Source organism: Panthera onca, chromosome X (genome assembly GCF_046562875.1).
Source record: "Panthera onca isolate mPanOnc1 chromosome X, mPanOnc1 haplotype 2, whole genome shotgun sequence".
Taxonomy (NCBI): Eukaryota; Metazoa; Chordata; class Mammalia; order Carnivora; family Felidae; genus Panthera; species Panthera onca.
This window is the reverse complement of record NC_138357.1, coordinates 88,819,304-88,839,115: the sequence shown is the minus strand read 5'-3', so window position 1 is coordinate 88,839,115 and position 19,812 is coordinate 88,819,304. Positions and strand designations below refer to the sequence as shown.

Genomic DNA, 19,812 nt, shown 5'->3' with positions numbered 1-19,812 from the left:
ATGTAAGAGATGAATCACTGGGTTCTATTCCTGAAACCAGTACTACACTGTATGTTAACTTGAATTGAAATAAAAATTTTTAAAAAGTATACTGGCAGTATTGTAGGTTTCTTGTTTAATTTCGGATTATCCACACACGTTAATCAAAACTGCTGCACCCGTCCACCTTTTTGGTTGGTGTTTCTTTGTTGGCAAATTATTTGGTCACTTACTGGAAGTTCATCATAATTTATTTAAAGAGTATCAACTGGGGCACTTGGGTGGCTCCGTTGGTTGAACGTCCGACTTCAGCTCAGGTTGTAATCTTGCAGTTTGTGGGTTTGGGCCCCCCATTGGGCTCGCTGCTATCAGCTTGAGACTGTCAGCATAGAGCCCACTTTGGATCATTTGTCCTCCTCTCTCTGCCCCTCTCCTGCTTGTGCACTCGCTCGCTCTCTCTCTCTCAAAAAATAAATAAAACTTAAAAAAAAAAACATTGACCTGCACACTTTAAATGCATGGACTTTTAAAAAATAAAGAATATCAACCAAGTTGGGGCACCTGGCTGGCTCAGTCGGTAGAGCACGTGACTCTTTATCTCAGGGTCCTGACTGAGTTCAAGCCCCACATTCAGTGTAGAGCTTACTTTAAAAAAAAATCAACCAAGTTACATGCCTGGGTAATTCCAGCAAAACTGTGTTCCTGAATTCTAGATTATGTTCTCTTTACAGAATACAGGAACTTTCAGTAATAAATGTCCGACTTTAAAGAATGTATCTACTGTATTTTCTTGTAGTGATCCTGAATAAAAGCATAATCTGTTCTACCTTAACTCAAACTTTCCACTCTCTGAAAAACTGAAAACCCTACTTTTATCATCAGCTTTTTCTTTGTTGCATGCCTTTGACTTGTGGGGGGGAAAAAAAAAAACCTGGTAAGTTGTCCTGTAGTATGCATGGGTTTGTTTCATTTGTCCCTCTCGAGTTCTTATAGATCAGAAGTCAGAGAAAAGCCTTCTTAAACTCAGGTTTAGTTCCATTTTTGGCAAGACTATTTCACAGATGGTACTATTTCCTGTAGCATTCAATGAGAAGGCATATCATGTCTGGTTGTTGAACTTGTAGCTGATCGATCAATAGGTTCAGGTGGTGATGGCCTTAGCTTGTCATCATAGAGTTTCCTGTCCGTCTTCCCTGTGGGATGCTAAAACCACTGGTGATTATCATCTGGATCCAGTTTTTATTAGGAGTTATGAAATGATCATTTTCTTTTAAAAAAAATTTTTTTAATGTTTGTTTATTTTTGAGAGAGAGAGAGAGACAGAGTGTGGGTGGGGGAGGGGCAGAGAGAGAGGGAGACACCGAATCGGAAGCAGGCTCCTGGTTCTGAGCGGTCATCACAGAGCTCGACGCGGGGCTCGAACTCATGAACTGTGAGATCATGACCTGAGCTGAAGTCAGGCGCTCAACCGACTGAGCCCCCCAGGCACCCCCAAAATGATCATTTTCTAACCATGTCACTTCCTCTGCATATATTAATGGATGTTAACAGACCTTCTCGTACGCCGTAGCTGTTTGGTTAACTTGAAATACACTTCGTATCAGAAAAGCAGAATAAAGGGAAAATAATTAAGCATCCACTTTCAGAGCAGTGAATTGGTGCCCTAGCAAGCTACCGTGACGTCCAGTGAAGTTTCTCTCTTTTCTCAATATCATTTTGAGCTCCTGTTTCTATATTCAGTATGTTTTAATACAAATTGCAGTCGTTATTCCTTCTGTGACAGTGTCCCATCTTTGGCAACTGGGAGCCCCTTCAGGCTGGCTCCGGTGTCCTTTTGGTACAACTGTATTGACCTTTGATAGTCTCCTTGCTTTTCGGTTCAACAAGATATTCCAGGTTAATCGTCTCCATTTCTTGCCCCTGACAGAGAACCATGCATTTTTCTGAGCAGACGTTCCCCACTTAACCTTCTTTTCTGTATGTAGCACCTATCTTGATCTATACACTGTGATGCCGAAAAACCCATACTTTGTCCTCTGTATCTAATCGTGCGGTTTACATTTAGACGTTGTGCCGTTTCTGTGTCCGTTGTTTGTATTCAGTCACAAGCCAGGGCGCTGTGATCTTTCTCCTTGTTCCTGTGTCTTGTCTTATGGCACATGCCTACATTCAGCTCAGTATTTCATGGCTTAGTACTTCATTGGTCTCCTTTGCCCCATATTTGTTTAATGGGTGTATGTCCTTTTTTTAAGAAACTTTCAATTTTCTGGAGGTTAGGACATATCCAGTACTTAGGAGGTGAAAAGCCACTCTACCAGGGAACATAGTGATAAGTGAATAAATACGAATTGAATCAGAGGACACATTTTGCTTGGCTAACTCATGGCCACCTTGGCCAATAATTTGATACCAGCAGTTCCAGTGCTACATTTAAATCCAAGCCAAACTGAATCATAAATCTTGACGCTAGAACTTAAAGTGCAGGTGATTTCAAAGTATTCAAATGAACGCAAGGGCAAGGAGGCACAACTGCTCTATTCACGGAATGAAAACTGGGAGTCTTTGGTTCTAGAAAAGCACTTTCAGGCGGTCATTCCTTTTGGTGCCTGGCCTCAATTCCTACTTGGCCTAGAGTCATTTATTGGTGGCCCACGACGTGGCCGGTAAGTAGGAGCGTTGGAAGCCAGGCCGGCTGCCTGGCAAAGCCGACTTGTGGGGACTTGGATTGCTTTTGATCATATTTGTCATCAACCCTTTTGTGTGCTGCTAAAAGAGTGGGCTTTTTTTGTGGTTTTCATAGAAGAATGAAAACCAGAAAAGCCAGACTACCTACAGCACTTAAAAATGTGATCCTGGTCCTGTACGAGCACTGAAGCTACCCATCGTGTGATGAGACCCTGTCAGTCTGCCTTATGATTACAGTTGGAAGTAGTAGCTGAAGTGATATGGCCCATCTGTCTACTTCCTTCTTCCTCTTCTCTTACTCCCAAGGAAGAGGCTGGGGAGTCTTCAGAATATAAAGAAGAAAAAGATTCATTTTAGGGGTGCCCGGGTGGCTCAGTCGGTTAAGCATCTGACTCTTGGTTTCGGCTCAGGTCATGATATCACATGTTTGTGAGATTGAGCCCCACCTCGGGCTCCCGCTGAGCACTGAGCGTAGAGCCTGCTTGGGATTCTCTCTCTCCCTCTTTGTCTGCCCCTCCCGTTTGTAGGTGTGTGTGTGTGTGTGTGTGTGTGTGTGTGCGTGCGTTCTCTCTCCCTCAAATAAATAAACTTAAAAAAATAAATAGATTTGTATTCCTGTTCAGACAACACGTCTTGGGTTTTCTTCTAGGTCCTGTTATTGCCTTGGAGTTCAGTGGAGATGGTGCTGTAGAAGGGTGTCACCTTATTGTCAATGAGATATTCAACGGGACCAAGGTACAAGATTTTATTGACTGTTTCTTTTTTTTTTTTTTTTACCTTTATTTATTTTTGAGAGAGAGACAGAGTGTGAGCAGGGGAGGAGCAGAGACAGAGAGGGAGACACAGAATCCGAAGGAAGTTCCAGGCCCCAAGCTGTCAGCACAGAGCCCGACATGGGGCTCAAACTCAAAAACCGCGAGATCATGACCTGAGCCGAAGTCGGACGCTCAACCGACTGAGCCACCCAGGCGCCCCTTTATTGACTGTTTCTATTTCAGTCACACCTTTCATTTCACTTCCTTTTCCTCATGGTCAAATAGTGCTTTTTTTTTTTTTTAAATGCCTGTTGTTGCTTGGAATTAAAAAAAAAACAAAAACGGCAGATCATGATTTTTTAGACTCTGTGGTGAATAATTGGGAGCCAAGCTTTGGCTGTTCCTTGCCAAATTAAAATTGTAATAGCTTAAAAGTTTACAAAATAAGAATCTACTAATTTCAAGACCTTCAATAATACACGAGTTTCTAATGTAAAAAAATCTCATTAAATGTCTAAGTCCTTCCTTTTTGGAAAACTCATGATATGCTGAAAAATGTTCCGTTTCTAAGATTATATATACTTTGGACAGATGAGCCTGTTGCTTACTGTTCATTTTGATTTGCTTCAGTAATTCTCCATCAAACATTGAATCTCAGCTATATCTAGAAATCATTACGGGTAGGTAGTTTCTAGATATGTTGATGAGGTTGCTGCAGCTAAGGATTTCAGACTTAGTAACTTAATAGAACTCAAAGACCAAACATATAAGAATATTAAATGAGTGCTGATATAATTATTTTTTAAGAAATACCTGAGATGAAATTTTTGGCTTTGTTGTCTGATTTGGCTTATAGTTTCTTTTTTAAAAAAAATTTTTAGCAGTTTTTTTTTTTAACATTTATTTATTATTGAGAGACAGTGTGAGCAGGGGAGGGACAGAGAGAGAGGGAGACACAGAATCCGAAGCAGGCGCCAGGCTCTGAGCTGTCAGCACAGAGCCCAACACGGGGCTCAAACTCACAAACCGTGAGATCGTGACCTGAGCCGAAGTCGGATGCTTGACCGACTGAGCCACCCAGGCGCCCCCATGGCATACAGTTTCTTGAACTTGCATAATTTAACGAACATTGTCTTTTGTCTCATTTTATCACCACGACAGTCCAAAGGGGAAGGGTAGATGTAATTAGGTTGAATAGAAGAAAATGGAGAAAATGGTTATATGATTTGGAGGTTTTAGATCTGAATGAATCAGAGATAATCTAATCCAACGTTCCCATTTTACAGGTGTAGAACGTGAGCGCAGAGAGGTTTATTGAATTGTCAGCCTCATACAGCTAGTCTATGAGGAAGCTAGACTAGAACCCAGGTCTCCTCTAATTCCTGGCTGACATTTGTAAAAACGAGTTTTGAAGGGTTCTACTGAGTACTGCTCTACTGATGTTTAGAAAATATGTTATTCAAAATTAGTAATATATCTTTAGCAGCTTTCAGAAAGATAATCTCAAGTTTTGCTCTTTAGCGTGTTGAATTTGTTCTCAGGAAAGAGAAGAAACTAAGAGTTCTTTAAATAGGGGCGCCTGGGCAACTCAGTTGGTTGACCGACCAGCTCTTGATTTCAGCTCAGATCATGGTCTCACGGTTCGTGGGGTCAAGCCCTGCATCGGGCTCTGTGCTGACAGCATGGAGCCTGCTCGGGACTCTGTCCCTCTCTCTCTCTGCCCCTCCCTTGGTCATGCACATGAGGGCGTGTGCACGCACACCATCTCTCTCTCTCTCTTTCTCGATGCTCCTCCCCCGCTCCCGCTCTTTCAAAATAAATGAACATTTTTTTAAAAAAGTTCTTTAAGCCTCTTTAGTCAGTGGCTTTCATAACATTGACTGTTGGATATTTACAAAACAGTAACATCCCAAGTGTGATAAAGTACAACTGAAGTATTATGAAAGCAAAGACCTTAATCATACCGTAAAATGCTTTTAAAAGAGTTCAGTGTGCATTATAGCTACTGAAACTATGTTCTATGGATTCTACAGAATACTGGTTAAATATTATAGATGATGTACTTGAATTTCTTTTAATAGCAAGCTTGTTCTGCAGATGACGTGGGCTTTGGAATTTGGGGATTACTGGTATTTATTTTTTTGCTTCTTTTGTATTTAAAATAGATGTTTGTATCCGAAAGCAAGGAGACAGCGTCTGGAGATGTAGACAGCTTCTACAACTTTGCTGACATACAAATGGGAATATGAAGTGCAACATGGAACCAAGGACTTGATATTAAGCCCTTTTTAAATTGTGTGTTAGCGGTTTTTACTAATGTTAAAACTGTCAAAGCGTATTTTTAAATAAACTGTTGAATACTGCATTATTTACTTCAGGTTCGAAAACAGTTCGTTTTGGGGGCGCCTGGCTGGCTCAGTCGGTAGAGCGTGGGGGTCTTGATCTCAGGGTCGTGAGTTCAAACCCCGCACTGGGCGTGGAGCCTACTAAAAATAACAGAACAACAACAACAAGTTCATTTTAAGTAGTTTTCATCAGCTTAAAAACTACTTGGCCCACTTCAGTAAGCTTGCAGTTTTGTTTCTCTGCTGAGGATACTGTCATTAGGACATAGAAGTGGCTAGCAGTTCATCATTTTAATCCTAATTAGATATTCTTTCAAATCCCTAAGAATTTAAACTTTCCTCAGTGCTCCATACTATCGTTTGAGAATACATTCCATTGCCTCTTCTTTAATTTAGAGAGATTTGTTACTAGCTGATCGATTAGAATGAACCTCTGCACATTTGTTTTCACGTATTCATATTCGGTTAAATAATTGCTTCCTAGTTGCATAATACGGCAAATGAGATTCTGTACGCGGAATTGAGATAATGCTTTGTAAATTGAATTTTTTTTAACAAATAGGTATTTGATGACCAGCTTTGCAATTAACTCTACTAACTGATGTCGGTATAGCTGTTGAAAGACTACTTCGTGAGTAGTATGATTATCTGAACAAATTCCACGCCATGTCGTTTTTTTACTACAACTGCTAGATACCCTCTTCTGCTTCTTGGCGAGAAAAGGTATATGCAGCAGTAAAAGCACAGGAGCCCCGTCACCGGCAGTTTTCAGAAAGGCGAAATCACCTGCTTGTGTGGGTTATCAGAAGGATGAGAACGAAACCTTGTGACATTTAGGTACGAAATGCTTGGTCACGATGAAAAGCTATGCAGGTTATTAAAAAACTAGATCAATTTGATGGCCAGTAGATACACCGCTCACCAAGTTCTGTTCACGTATGACGAAATTCCTTCGACTGCTTTAAAGCATTATTTTCCAAATCAACCTGACCGTAATAATTTCCCAGGAGGTAGGGGAGAGCTACGGGTTTAAAAACCCACGTTCCTGGGCCCAGTCCTCAGATACACCGATTCAGTCTCCGGGGGAAACCTGGCGGTGAGGAGTTTGCCGTAATCTGAAGTGATCAGTTCACGTGAAGTGAACTTCAGAAGTGAAGTGAAGTGAACTTCAGAAGTGAAGGGGCTGAGCCTGCCATGCACACCACATTTATTTAGCAGCTAATAGGAAATTAGCTTTCATAGCTCTATTTTTAAAAGGAACCTTAAATTTAAATCTATTTTGGTAAACCAAGACTGAACATAGCCACTTATTAAAAATCCCTCTTATGATTGTTACTAAAAATGTACTTTCGTGTGTTAACTGCTTTTGGATACTTGCAGATTAATTTATAACTACTACATTGAACTGTGTGTGGATGTTCAGAAATAACGCAAAGACTTTTCACTTTAATAATATTGAGGGGCGCCTGGGTGGCTCAGTCAGTTGAGCGACCGACTTCGGCTCGGGTCACGATCTCCCGGTTTGTGAGTTCGAGCCCCGCGTTGGGCTCTGTGCTGACGGCTAGGAGTCTGGAGCCTGCTTCGGATTCTGTGTCTCCCTCGCTCTCTGCCCCTCCCCCACTCATGCTCTGTCTCTCTCTGTCTCAGAAATAACTAAACATTAACAAATTTTTTTTAATTAATAATATTGACCACCTCCCCTATGTCTGGCCTCGTGGTAGCCATAGCATTGTGTCATTTTGGTCTTTTGTAAGAGCATTCTATACTACCTACTCAACGTCTCCTTAAATCAGAATGATTTCATAAGATGCAAATAAGAATTGGTGACAGGTTTAACATCATTTCGCTCATAATTCACAAATAAGCTTTGCAATTAGTGGTCAGAGGGCATTAACTTTTCCCATAGTTAGGCTAAATTAATCGTATTCCTTCTGATCAGTAATTAAATGGTGATCGTTATTCAACCCCATTATTCACACTTTAAAATTATTGCAGTACTTTTTGTTTTTCAAAAATATAATCCAGAAAGATTCTTTTGTAGTCCATAAGCGTGATGATTAGGTATTCATGCCGCTGTGTGACATGTGCCTCCCTCCAGTCCTGCTATGACCTCGGCACATTACCCATGTGATGTGAAAAAAAAATCACACAATGTTACACAAAGCTGTAAGCTGATTTCTTTATTTTATCTATGGCATTTTGGCAAAAAAAAAAAAAAAAACCCTCAGGAATATAACATGTAAGGGAGATGTGAATTTTAAAATATCCACTAAATTTAGGATCTATTAACCAAAGCCTAAAATTTTATATTCTTCAGTTGGATGAGAGCTTTTACCTAAATAAGCTTCATTTGTCTTTAAGGACAGTCATTTGACTTCTGAATGTTTGAAAAGGTTTTTAAAAATAAGTCGTGCTGTGGTTGTTCTTTCTATAATTCTAAACTCTGATAGTAATTATCCTACATTTAATTTGTGAATAGGTTTTGAATTCATGAACATTTATTAGCAATGAAAAATTAGTAATTTTATTAAGTTATACATGTTTAAACGTTACATTAGCTCATTTCTCTTGTGTTATCAGTACTGCTGTTTTGGCTTCTGTATATTTCTGCCTAGCTTTTGTATGTAATTTATGCCTAGTGTTTATAAAATGTGATTTGTAATAAATGTTGTTAAAATGAAAATGGCTGGGGTGCCTGGCTGGCTCAGTCGGTAGAGTGTGCGACTCTTGATCTCAGGGTCGTGAGTACAAGCCCCACATTGGGCGGGTAGCGTTTACTTTTTTTAAAAATTATAAAATGAAAATGCCTTAACACTAATTTTTCAAGTGCACTTCTAAAACATACATTTACTTGTATGTGTGCCAAGATGTGACCATGGCACATATTTTTTAGTGATAAAGGTGAAATAGACTAGTCTAATCTCCGTCTCATGCTAATGAGAAACAAGCTGTGTGCTCTGTGTGTGTGTGTGTGTGTGTGTGTGTGTGTGTACACACAAAGCACTCTAGAGAAATGCAAAGGAAGCAGAAAACTTGTTTTAATCTCAGGAATTCCCAATATAATGTTTCCTTTGTTAAAAGATACATTTTCTTATGATTCAATATCTACTAAGATTAGGCATTTCTCTCATATTTAAGAAAATAATGAATTGTTTGTGATATAATTTCTTTCAGGTTTATACAAATGGACCTTATTTTTAAATTACTACCAGATTGGGGTGCCTGGGTGGTTCAGTCGGTTAAGCATCCGACTTCGGCTCAGGTCATGACCTCATGGCTCATGAGTTCGAGCCCCGCGTCAGGCTCTGTGCTGATGCCTCAGAGCCTGGAGCCTGTTTCGGATTCTGTGTCTCCTTCTCTCTCTGCCCCTCCCCTACTCATGCTCTGTCTCTCTCTGTCTCTCAAAAATAAATAAACATTAAAAAAAATTACTACCAGATTTACTAGCTTTTGTACTCAACCTCTCCCCCCTCCCCCTGCCCCCGAGCCCATAAAGTACTGAAACTGTAGATTGGTTAGTTTTTAAAATAACATTTTTTTCTATGTATGAAGCTTCTCCATGTACATTTAAAACATGGCTGGGGGGGGTGGGGGAGACAGAAATGTACAAGACAATAGAAAAATTCCTTCCTGTTTATTGGATAATTCTCGCTGCGTGGAGTTTAAATCTTATTTTTCTCATTTAAAAGGGACATATTTAGGGGCGCCTGAGTGGCTCAGTTGGTTAAGCGTCTGACTTCAGCTCGGGTCATGATGGCACTGTTGGTGAGTTCAAGCCCCACATCAGGCTCTGTGCTGACAGCTCAGAGGCTGGAGCCTGCTTCGGATTCTGTGTGTGTGTGTCTCTCTCTCTGCCCCTCCCCCACTCATGCTCTATCTCTCTCTCTCAAAAGTAAGCATTAAAATTTTTTTTTTTTAAAAAAGGGACATATTTAACTGTTCCCTATAGGAAGAAACGATACTGTCATTAGGGTATGATTACTCCTTCAAAATCCATTCTAGAAACTAATTTATCCTTTAAAAGCATAACACTAAAAAATTTGAATTTTAGTAATGAAAACCTTTTTGTTCTAAAAATGGAGTCATTCACTGTTGACTTGGGTTTTCTTCTCTGGTAGATCGTGTTGGAGGGGTTGGCAATCAGTCTTACACAGTAAGCCTTTAAACTATGTACTTCTCTCTTGACATTTTGGCTTTTAGTGGCAAACTCCAGCAAGATGATCAGAAAAGCAATCTCTTCCTTTTCTAGTGTTTGGGGGCTTTCCTGGTGAGGGCAGGTGCTCACGTGTAAGTAGGTGGCGAGGGGAGCAGGAGCACAGGTCGGCGAAGTCCCAGCCTTGGCACTTGGGTTCTGATCCCCCCCCCCCCCCCCCGCCCAGTGGGGTCCTGCCTTCCCCACTGTAGTTTAATGTGGTGCACTTGTAATCATACTACTGAGAGGTAGCCGGCAAGTGGTATGACAAGTAATTAAATGATGTTCATAAAGTGTACCTGGGAAAGAAGACCTACTTTATGAATGGTAAGTATTTATAAAGCGAGAATGGTGTTCTTTTCAAGTAGTTCAGCTGGGTAGCCATACACCCACCTACAAATGAGCGACTGAATAGGAGAAAATGTGTATAAGAGGCTGTTAAGTCTTAAGTGCTGTTTTGTTTTTTCCTTTGATTTTTTCTCTGTAATTTGTAATTTTTTTTTTAATTTTTGAGAGAGAGAGAGCATGAGCTGGGAAGGGTCAGAGAGAGAGGGAGACACTGGATCCGAAGCAGGCTCCAGGCTCCGAGCTGTCAGCACAGAGCCTGACATGGGGCTCGAACCCACCGACCACGAGATCATGACCTGAGCTGAAGTCTGACACCCAACCGACTGAGCCACCCAGGCCCCCCTCTTTTTTTTTTTAACATTTATTTATTGTTTAGAGAGAGAGACAGAGTTCGAGCAGGGGAGGGGCAGAGAGAGAGGGAGACACGGAATCCAAATCAGGCTCCAGGCTCTGAGCTGTCAGCACAGAGCCCGATGTGCCAGGCTCGAACCCACGAACCGAGAGATCATGATCCAGAGTTGGATGCGTAACAGACTGAGCCACCCAGGCGCCCCCTAAGTGCTATTTTCTTATGGTTGACCTACTTACATTTGTCAAATGTAGGTCAATTTGTCAGGCTCATTAATAAAACCTTTTGGGGCGCCTGGGTGACTCAGTTAAGCAGCCAACTCTTGATTTTGGCTCAGGTCATGATCTCACGGTTGCGAGATCGAGCCCCGTGTCGGGCTCCTCACTGACAGCGTGGAGCCTTTTCAGTATTCTCTCTCCCTCTCTCTCTACCCCTCCCCTGCTCGTGCTCTCTCTCAAGATAAATAACCAAAAAAAAAAAAAAAAAGCCACACAAAAAACAAAAAACCTTTTATAGGTGTCCCTATGTATGTACACCTAACCCCAGCTGGTCCGCCCGCCTGAGACCCCCTGAACACCAACCCTAGTCCCCTTCACAGCCCTCGTTCCACTCCATCGAGATGAAAGAAACCATCAAGAACCAGGAGAAACTCGCCTAACTCCAGGCACAGTGCGCATTGGTGGGAAAGCAACCTCTCGCCCAAAGAAGATGGTTCATACAACAGCTACAACAGGGCCACCTGGGTGGCTCAGTCAGTTAAGCGTCTGACTCTAGATTTCCTGATCTCGCAGTGGTGACATCGAACCCAGCCTCGGGCTCCACGCTGATCACGGAGCCTGCCTGAGATTCTCTGTTTCTCCTTCTGCCCCTCCCCCTGCTCTCTAAAATAAATAAACAGGGCCACCTGGGTGGCTCAGTCGGTTAAGCGTCCGACTTCGGCTCAGGTCATGATCTCACGGTTCATGGGTTCAAGCCCCCACGTCAGGCTCTGTGCTGACAGCTCAGAGCCTGGAGCTTCCTTCGGATTCTATGTCTCCCTCTCTCTCTGCTCCATCCATCCCCACTCATGCTCTGTCTCTCGAAAATAAATAAACATTAAAAAAATTTAAAATAAAAAGAACAGCTAAAAGCAGATGATAAAAAAAAAAAAAAAAACCCTTCAGCTCTCCTTAAAGGAGTCAGGGGTAAACAATACCATATTGAAGAGGTGAATATGTTCACAAGCCAAGTTAAAGGTAAAGATTCCCCAAGATCAAGTTGTGGGGAATTGTGATGAGGCTTCTGAGAACGAAGCACCCTGAATGGAGTCAACTGCTGAAGAAGATACGACTTGAGCAAGTTACTGGGAGTCGCTATTTTCTATGATGGCTGCTTATTAACATTTTGTTCATAGATGTGAGCAACCCTGTATCTCTCCTATTTTTAAGCCCAAGCCCCTTGAACACTTCCGCTCTTTTCAGTCTGGGCTTGTACTGCATTCATTCTTTGCTGCTAGTTAAGCTGAAGAAACCTGGAAATAAAGTTTGAAACAGGGTTAATAAAGCCCCTTGCCTTGGGGCGCCCAGGTGGCTCAGTCGGTTAGGCGCCGACTCTTGCTTTCGGCTCAGATTGTGATCTCATGGTTCGAGGGTTCGGGCCCTGCATCAGGCTCTGTGCCGTCAGCACAGAGCCTGCTTGGGATTCTGTCTCTCTCTCAAAAATAAACATTAAAAAAAGAATATTTTAAAAATAATAAAGTTTTTGCCTTTATTAAATAAATAAGTAAATAATCAAACCTTTTATACTATTTCACCCTAACTTCCAAACAGATCCTGTGTTGGGCGATTTTAAAGTTTATCTCATTAGAGTCATCTGGTTTTAGTCCTTTGAAGGATCTGGACATTTTCAGTCCCTTATCTTGCAGATGAGAAAGTCGAGGGTCAGAAAGTACAATCACTGGGGGCGCCTGGGTGGCTCAGTCGGTTGAGCGTCTGACTTCAGCTCAGGTCATGATCTCACGGTTTGTGAGTTCAAGCCCCGCGTCTGGCTCTGTGCTGACAGCTCGAAGCCTGGAGCCTGCTTCGGATTCTGGGTCTCCCTCTCTCTCTTTCTCTGCCCCTCCCCTGCTTGCACTCTGTCTCTCAACAAAAACTCAACAAAAACTAAATGCTAAAAAATATTTAGAAAGTTTAATCACTGGGGCACCTGGGTGGCTCAGTGGTTGAGCCCGCTACTCTCGATCTCAGCTCAGGTCATGATCTCTGGGTTCGTGGGTTCCAGCCACGCATCGGGCTCTGTGCTGACAGCACGGAGCCTGCTTGGGATTCTGTACCTCCTTCTCTCTGCCCCTCCCCTGCTGTGCTCTCTCTCTCAAAATAAACTAAAAAAAATTTAAAAAAAAAAGTTTAATCGCTGAGCTACAGCGACTAAATCCCTTGACTTTCCCCACAGATCACCGGGAAAACGAGTCTCAACTCACCTGTCTTCTATATGATGCCTCTTTGAACTCTCATTTCCTCCTCAGTGCTCACGCAGTACTCTAAATAGATTTCCGAGTACCTGTAACACTTTATTCTATTTCCTTACCCACTTTTCCCTCGCATTCAAAGTGCGATCTGTGGACCAGCCTCACCTGCATCGCCTAGAGCTGGTCGGAATCTCAGGCCCCGCTGCAGATCCGTCGAATAAGTTTCTACGATTTAACAATGTTCCGGGGATTCATACGCACATTCAGGTTTGAGAAGCTCTGTCCTAGACCACTAGTTCGTCAAGCACTGGAATCAAGGCTTAGAAATCTTTGCGTTCCTAGAGAGCAGCGTAGGGGCCAGTAATATGATCTATAATTCAATAAATGTTTTTAATTGAATGACACAATCCAGTGGTTTACTCTCCTCTCCTCGATTGCTTTTGGAACAAACACCATTTTTTTCTATATCTACACCCCCCCCTCCCCACCGCCGCTCTGTGTTATAATAGTAAACCCCGGTGTCTGCCCACTTCAGGCTGCACGGAAGCTTCGAGAGCTTCAGGGGAATTTGCTGGAAACAGAGATAAGAGCGCATCAGTTTCTGACTGAAAATTTCTTCTGCTGTGTATTCATATTCTAATTTGTTTTATTCAATTAGGAAATAAGTTGCAAAAAAAAAAAAAAGCCTAAGTAGTGATTTGTAGATGTTGGGGCTGAGTTGAGAAAAAAAAAAAAAAGCTGCTTGCTTTGGGTTTATGGAGGAAAGCTAGTCAGTCTCAGATCTGTTACCCTCCCTCTTTATTTCTTGACATCTTCCCACTTCTTGTGTTCAGGGATGAGCTTGTGGCCACCATCAATAAAACACGGGCAGGACTGTCCAGGGAAGTGTTCAGTGTTGCTATAAATCTGGGGGTGGGGGGGCGCGAAATATGGCGGTGACGACTTTTACTTCTTTCCTGGAACAAAGGCTTATAGATGTAAAATTTGAAAGAAAAGTAAAACCCTAAGCGCCCACGCTTTATTTACTTTAAGTGGTTTTTCTTTCTGTTTCCTCAGTAGAAAATAATGATGTCTTCATATGAGACTTCGCTGTCATTTCCTAGGGAGAAAGTGTTTCTTTGCATTTAGTCGGTGTAGACCGGGATTCAGATGGCATATGATCACTCCCTTCCTGTTACTGTTGTCAAGGTGATAAAAGAGAAAACAGAACGCGTGCATAAATGCGAGGCTCAGGTTGGAAAAGTCAGAGGTTTTGTAGCTTGAACCAGGGCTCAGCTTGAGATGAAAAAAAAAAAATGCGCTGACCGCCTTTATACATCTTTGCTCAAGTGTATTTTATTCTAAATCTTTTGGTGTGGACATGTACTTGTAAAGCGAAATAAATGATTGAAGGCTATATGGCAATGGGGCAGCGTTTTTGAGGCGTATACGGCATTCCTCATAGTGAATCTGACAGGACTACGTATAGGTGCTGTCCTGATTATTGTTATAATGAACGTTAAATACAGGTGACCCTTCAACAACATGGCTTTGCACTGTGCAGATCCACTCCTCCGCAGATTTTTTTTTTTTTTTTATAAATACAGTACGGTACTGTACATGTATTTTCTCTCCCTTAAAATGTTCTTTTCTCTAGCTTCCTTTGTTGTAAGAATATAGTATATAATACACAGAACATACAAAATGTGCTGATCGACTATTTGTTACCACAGTAAGGCTTCCGGTCAACAGGAAAGCTATTGGCAGTTAAGGTTGGGGCGGGGGGAGTCAAAAGTTATACTGGATGGGGGGGCCGGCACCCTTGACCCCTACATTGTTCAAGGGTCAGCTGTATAAGGAAAATTGTAAACTGTGGGATATATAGTAAATAGATGCTCAGAATGTTCTAGTGCCCTTCCTTCACCCTTATAAAACTCATTTCTAGGAGTGAATTTTTAAAAATTGTGGTAAAAAGGGGCATTTTTATGGGATAATGTTGCATTCCCCCTGCCCTCTCCCCCACCTCAATTGTACGTGAGGAGGTACCTCCCACCTTATTTGAAGGGGCAGAAATATTTCTTTTTAATTTTTAATGTTTATTTATATTTGAGAGAGAGAGAGACAGAGAGAAGGAGTGATAAGGGGAGTGGCAGACAGAGAGGGAGACGCAGAATCCGAAGCAGGCTCCAAGGCTATGAGCTGTCAGCACAGAGCCCGGTGCGGGGCTCGAACCCACAAGCCGTGAGATCATGACCTGAGCCGAAGTCGGAGGCTTAACCGACTGACCCATCCAGGCGCCCCTACAAATCTCTATTTTTATGATCGAGGACACCGAAGCTTACGGAGGTTAGCTAAGTTGACTGTGGTCAAACAGGTGCTAGGAGCATAGTCTAGACAAGGCCAGAGAGAGCAGATTAACTCCAAAATCCATGTTCTTAACCATCGCACGGTACCGCTCAGCAATGATAACAATAGTAAAAATAATTGCAGCTGTTTATTGAGCACCTGCTATGACGGCCGGGCACTGTGTTCAGGACTTTGCATACTTTAAGCCGCTTGGCCTTCACATCAAATATACGAAGGCTGTGTTGTGGGTCCCGTTTTGCCAAAGAGATGAAAAGTTAGGCCTAGCACCTCATTCGTTTAGGGTCGCCCGTTTGAGATTGGTAAGTGGGGGTACCCTAAAGGACGAGATCAATACGGTTCAGGATGTGTTTGGCCAGGGTACGGCACAACCTGAATCCGGCCCCGATGCCCCGCTTCCAGGGGGTCTCCCGAGGGAAAGCTATGCTCAGAGGATAAAACAAACCACAGCGTCCCTTTATTATTAGCTGGGGCCTTGGCCCCAAACTCCAGTGTATCCCACCATAAGGAGTGAGGCCATGAGCCACCACTGCAACTTCCTATGCCCGATAGGCCTGAGGCCTCCAAAGTCCACATTCTACGCTTGGTTCTCCCTCCACTGAGGTGACAAGGCCCTGGCTAGGGGGGTTAGGGGAAAGAAAGACCGTTTGTCTTGACGCCTGGGAGCCTCTGCCCCCAGAACAGAGCTGCTGCCAAGGAAGGGCGAGTGAAATGGCCCTTCCAGACAGAAGATGGAGACAAACCTATACGAACCACTTAGCTCTTTGCTCCTCTGTAAGTGCCACCCGCTGTGGCTGTGGTTCAACCCAGTGTTCTAGAATCTTCCCCGTCCAGATCAGCACTCCTTTTTGGGGTGGTGGCGATGGGGGTGAGAGAGGAGAAGAGTAACCCCGAGCTTCCTTCCCCCTCAAGACCAGCATTATCATAGCAAGTAAATGGTAGAGCTGAGGTTAAAACTAACGTCTGTCTCTTAACCACTATTCCAGAGGGAGAGGCATATCCAAAGTCCTTGTGGGTATGGGTCAAAATACATATGACTGGGACACCTGGGTGCCTCCGTCGGGCGAGCGTCCGGCTTCGGCTCAGGTCATGATCTCACGGTTCGTGAGTTCGCGCCCCGCGTGGGGCTCTGTGCTGACAGTTCAGAGCCTGCTTCGGATTCTGGGTCTCCTTCTCTGTCTCTGTCTCTCTCAAAATTAAGTCAACATTAAAAAAAAAAAAAACCAAACAATAAAAAAACTAATGAAAAAAACAAATAAAAAATAAATCGCACTTTTCATCACTCTCATGTGCTTTCAAATGTCTCCAAGCTGCCACAAAATGTATTGCATGTTTTCCAGCCCGTGGGTGTGAAACGTAGAACCAAATAATATTCGGGTAATACACCTGTACCCAGATGCACTGTGTGTTCATTTGCTCCTTCACTGATACGTCCACTAGGTTATTCGTTAACTTAAAACGGGAAAGGTCATTTGGTGCCAGGTACCATCCTCGTGATGACGAACGCCGCTCTCCACCCTCCGCGAACTTGTTGAGCGTGGCTCCCGGGGTCAGGCACCGTGCGAGACCCCTTTCCTCCCACTTGGTTGACACGCCGTCCCCTTTGGCCGGCTCATTTCTTTTCTCTGCCCTTCCTTGTCTGTCCTGCATCTCCGCTGTCATCGGGGGACAGAGCTCCGCCTGGGGTCCTCTGCCTCTCTCACACGAACCTTCCTCACACCTTCGACCGGCACCCCTAAGCCCAGCCATTCCCCTGACGGCCTCTTCCTCCACCTTCAACCCCCCGCAGTAGGTTCGTTGAATAGCCTGACGGTCTCGCTCCGAGTCTCACCATCTACTAAACTGAACTCCTCGCGCTCCTCCTTCCCAGATGGTCTCCCTGACCTGGCATCCTCATTTCCGCGGATGGCACGCAATTGTCTGAGTCCTACCATTGACCTGTGGGGGGTCATCTTAGCATGTGGCTTTTCTTTTTGTCACCCCCACGAGGCAGTTCTTAAGCAGCCTCGTTGCTGAAATGCTCTCATCTTCATCCTCTCCTTTTCATGTTCATCCTCGCCAACCTAATGTGGGCCATGGTTACTACGTCAGCCTCCTTGCTGGGGCGCCTGCTGAAGATCCCTGCTTGCTTCTTGCCACGCGTCGCATACACGGCAGGGCAAAAGAGCTAAATCGTTAGGAGCATGGACCCTGGGGGTGCTTTTGTTATCATTAGTTTTGTCTCGTCTTGTGACATCTTCTATTCTGGCACTCTCAAATCATTTCATTTTCTCCCAAACTAGATTGTCAGCTTTTTAAAAAATTAAAAAAAATTTTTTTTCTTTAATGTTCATTTATTTTTTGAGAGAGCACGAGCGGGGGAGGGGCAGAGAGAGAGGGAGACACAGAATCCGAAGCGGGCTCCAGGCTCCGAGCGGTCAGCACAGAGCCGGACGCGGGGCTCGAACTCACGGACCACGAGATCATGACCTGAGTCGAAGTCGGACGCTTAACAGACTGAGCCACCCAGGTGCCCCTAGGCTGTCAGTTTTTTGAGTAAGCTGCGTAACGCGTGCCCTTGTGTTGAAGCCCGGGACCACTTTCTTAACAAAAGCAACATCAAAAACTGAGCGGCAACTGACATGCCAGGTACTTTCATAAAATTAACCTTGGTATAGCCCACAGTGACTATCACACGATGTGGAGATAAGCCAACAGATACTTATCTGTTTGAAGAGCTCAGTCGTCCATTTTAGCCATTTGATATCCTGTCAAATAGGGCACGATCCGTGGAAACTGGTCTTTGCTTAAATTCCTCTCTCCCTGCCTGGAATCCCTTGATCACTCTCCCCCTTCCCTCCCTCCCCCTTACCCCAAAGCTTCACATTCTGCCCCTTCTTCAGGACTGGCCTGAGTTCTGTATCCTCCAGGAAGCCCCTGACCCCTGGTCATTTGAACCGGTCATGTCAGAGTTGCACCGAACAACAGTGTGGACATGAGAATCCTCAGACCTGGATTTGATGTACAATTCTGCTACATGTTTCCTGGGTAGCTCTCCACAAGCTGTGTTAGGTCTTCGGTTTTCTCATCTGTAAAATGAGACTTATGACGGCTTTGCAGTTATTTTGAAGTATTCAGGGAAATAAAAGTAAGTAAGAAGGCTAGCCTCAGCGTTAGTTTTTCTCTTTGATCATACCAAAACCTTAGAGTTTTACTTTTCTCATGTCTTATTTTTCCAGAATGATGCAAATAAGTCCTGTTTGGATGAGTACAAACATGTTGGGGGCGGGGGGGGGGGGCTCTGCTACTCTAATACCTGACACTCGATCGAGAACTTCTTTTGAATATCTATGAGCAGTGAACCTATGAGCTGAAACAGTAGGGTGTGTGTAGGAGGACGGAGGAAACTGTTAGCAGGGTACCAAAAAAAAAAAAAAAAAAAGAGGAAGAAGAGGGGGAGGAGAAGGAAGACGATGATGCTGGGTCTCACGTAACACAGTCTTTTTTGTTAATGTTTACTTATTTTTGAGAGCCAGGGAGAGAGAGAGCATGAGCGGGGGAGGGGCAGAGAGAGAGAGGGAGGCACAGACTCCAAAGCAGGCTCCAGGCTTCGAGCTGTCAGCACAGAGCCCGATGCGGGGCTTGAACTCACGAGCCGGGAGACCATGACCTGAGCCGCAGTCGGGCACCTAGACGACTGAGCCACCCGGGTGCCCCTCATGTAATGCAGTCTTGCAGTAGGCAGCTAGTCAGCCAAGCAACTCCACGATGTGTGTAAGACCCTAGGCTCTCTCTTCCTGCCCTGCTCTCCTAAACTGGTAGCTTTTTCTTTGCACCAGTAAGATGGGTCTCATCATCAAGGATCGTGACTGCATTCCAAGTAGAAAGAATGGAGAAGGTGAATGGCAAAAGGCCAGCTGAGTCTGTCCTCTTCGTCAAGAAAACAGTAACTTTCCCAGAAGCCTTAGTAGGCTTCTACTCTTCTCTCTCGTTTGCCGGGGCTGGATCACATGGCCACCCGAACTTTCTAGGGAGGCTTGCGGAGGTGAGTATTCTTCCTGGGCACATCATCTCCTTGGAAAATGGAGGTTCTGATGGTGAAGGTGAAAAGGATGCGCACTGGGTAAACGACACCCAGTATTTGCCACAGGAAGCTTACCATCTGTTCAGTTAGGATACACCATGAACAGATGGGGGGAGAAAAGGCTAAGAACATTTCCAAAAGTAACCGAAAGGTTTCCGCAGAGGGATAAAAAATGGGCCGAAATCATTTGGCTGAGGTCTCACGGGGAAGTAAATTCCCAAGAAGCTTCCAAAGAACTTTCGGAACAAAATTATTGCTGTTGTGATTAAAACGAACGCTGGCTCACGTATCCCATCAGACACGTAGG

The 19,812-nt window shown here is 43.8% G+C and overlaps 1 protein-coding gene and 1 non-coding gene across 2 annotated transcripts in view; both read left to right on the top strand.

Moving 5' to 3' along the window:
• Positions 1-8,450, top strand: part of RP2 (RP2 activator of ARL3 GTPase) — a 49,616-nt gene extending 41,166 nt beyond the window's left edge. The window contains exons 4-5 of the mRNA XM_081793215.1: positions 3,314-3,399; positions 5,585-8,450. Of these exons, the coding sequence (XP_081649341.1) occupies positions 3,314-3,399; positions 5,585-5,668 (170 nt within the window). The 3' untranslated portion in view covers positions 5,669-8,450. The remainder of the gene's footprint in view (positions 1-3,313; positions 3,400-5,584) is intronic.
• LOC145714791 (small nucleolar RNA U13) lies at positions 7,794-7,897 on the top strand. Its single transcript, XR_014136997.1, has one exon. It is a non-coding gene; the product is annotated as a small nucleolar RNA U13 (small nucleolar RNA).
• Positions 8,451-19,812: the final 11,362 nt, after the last annotated feature.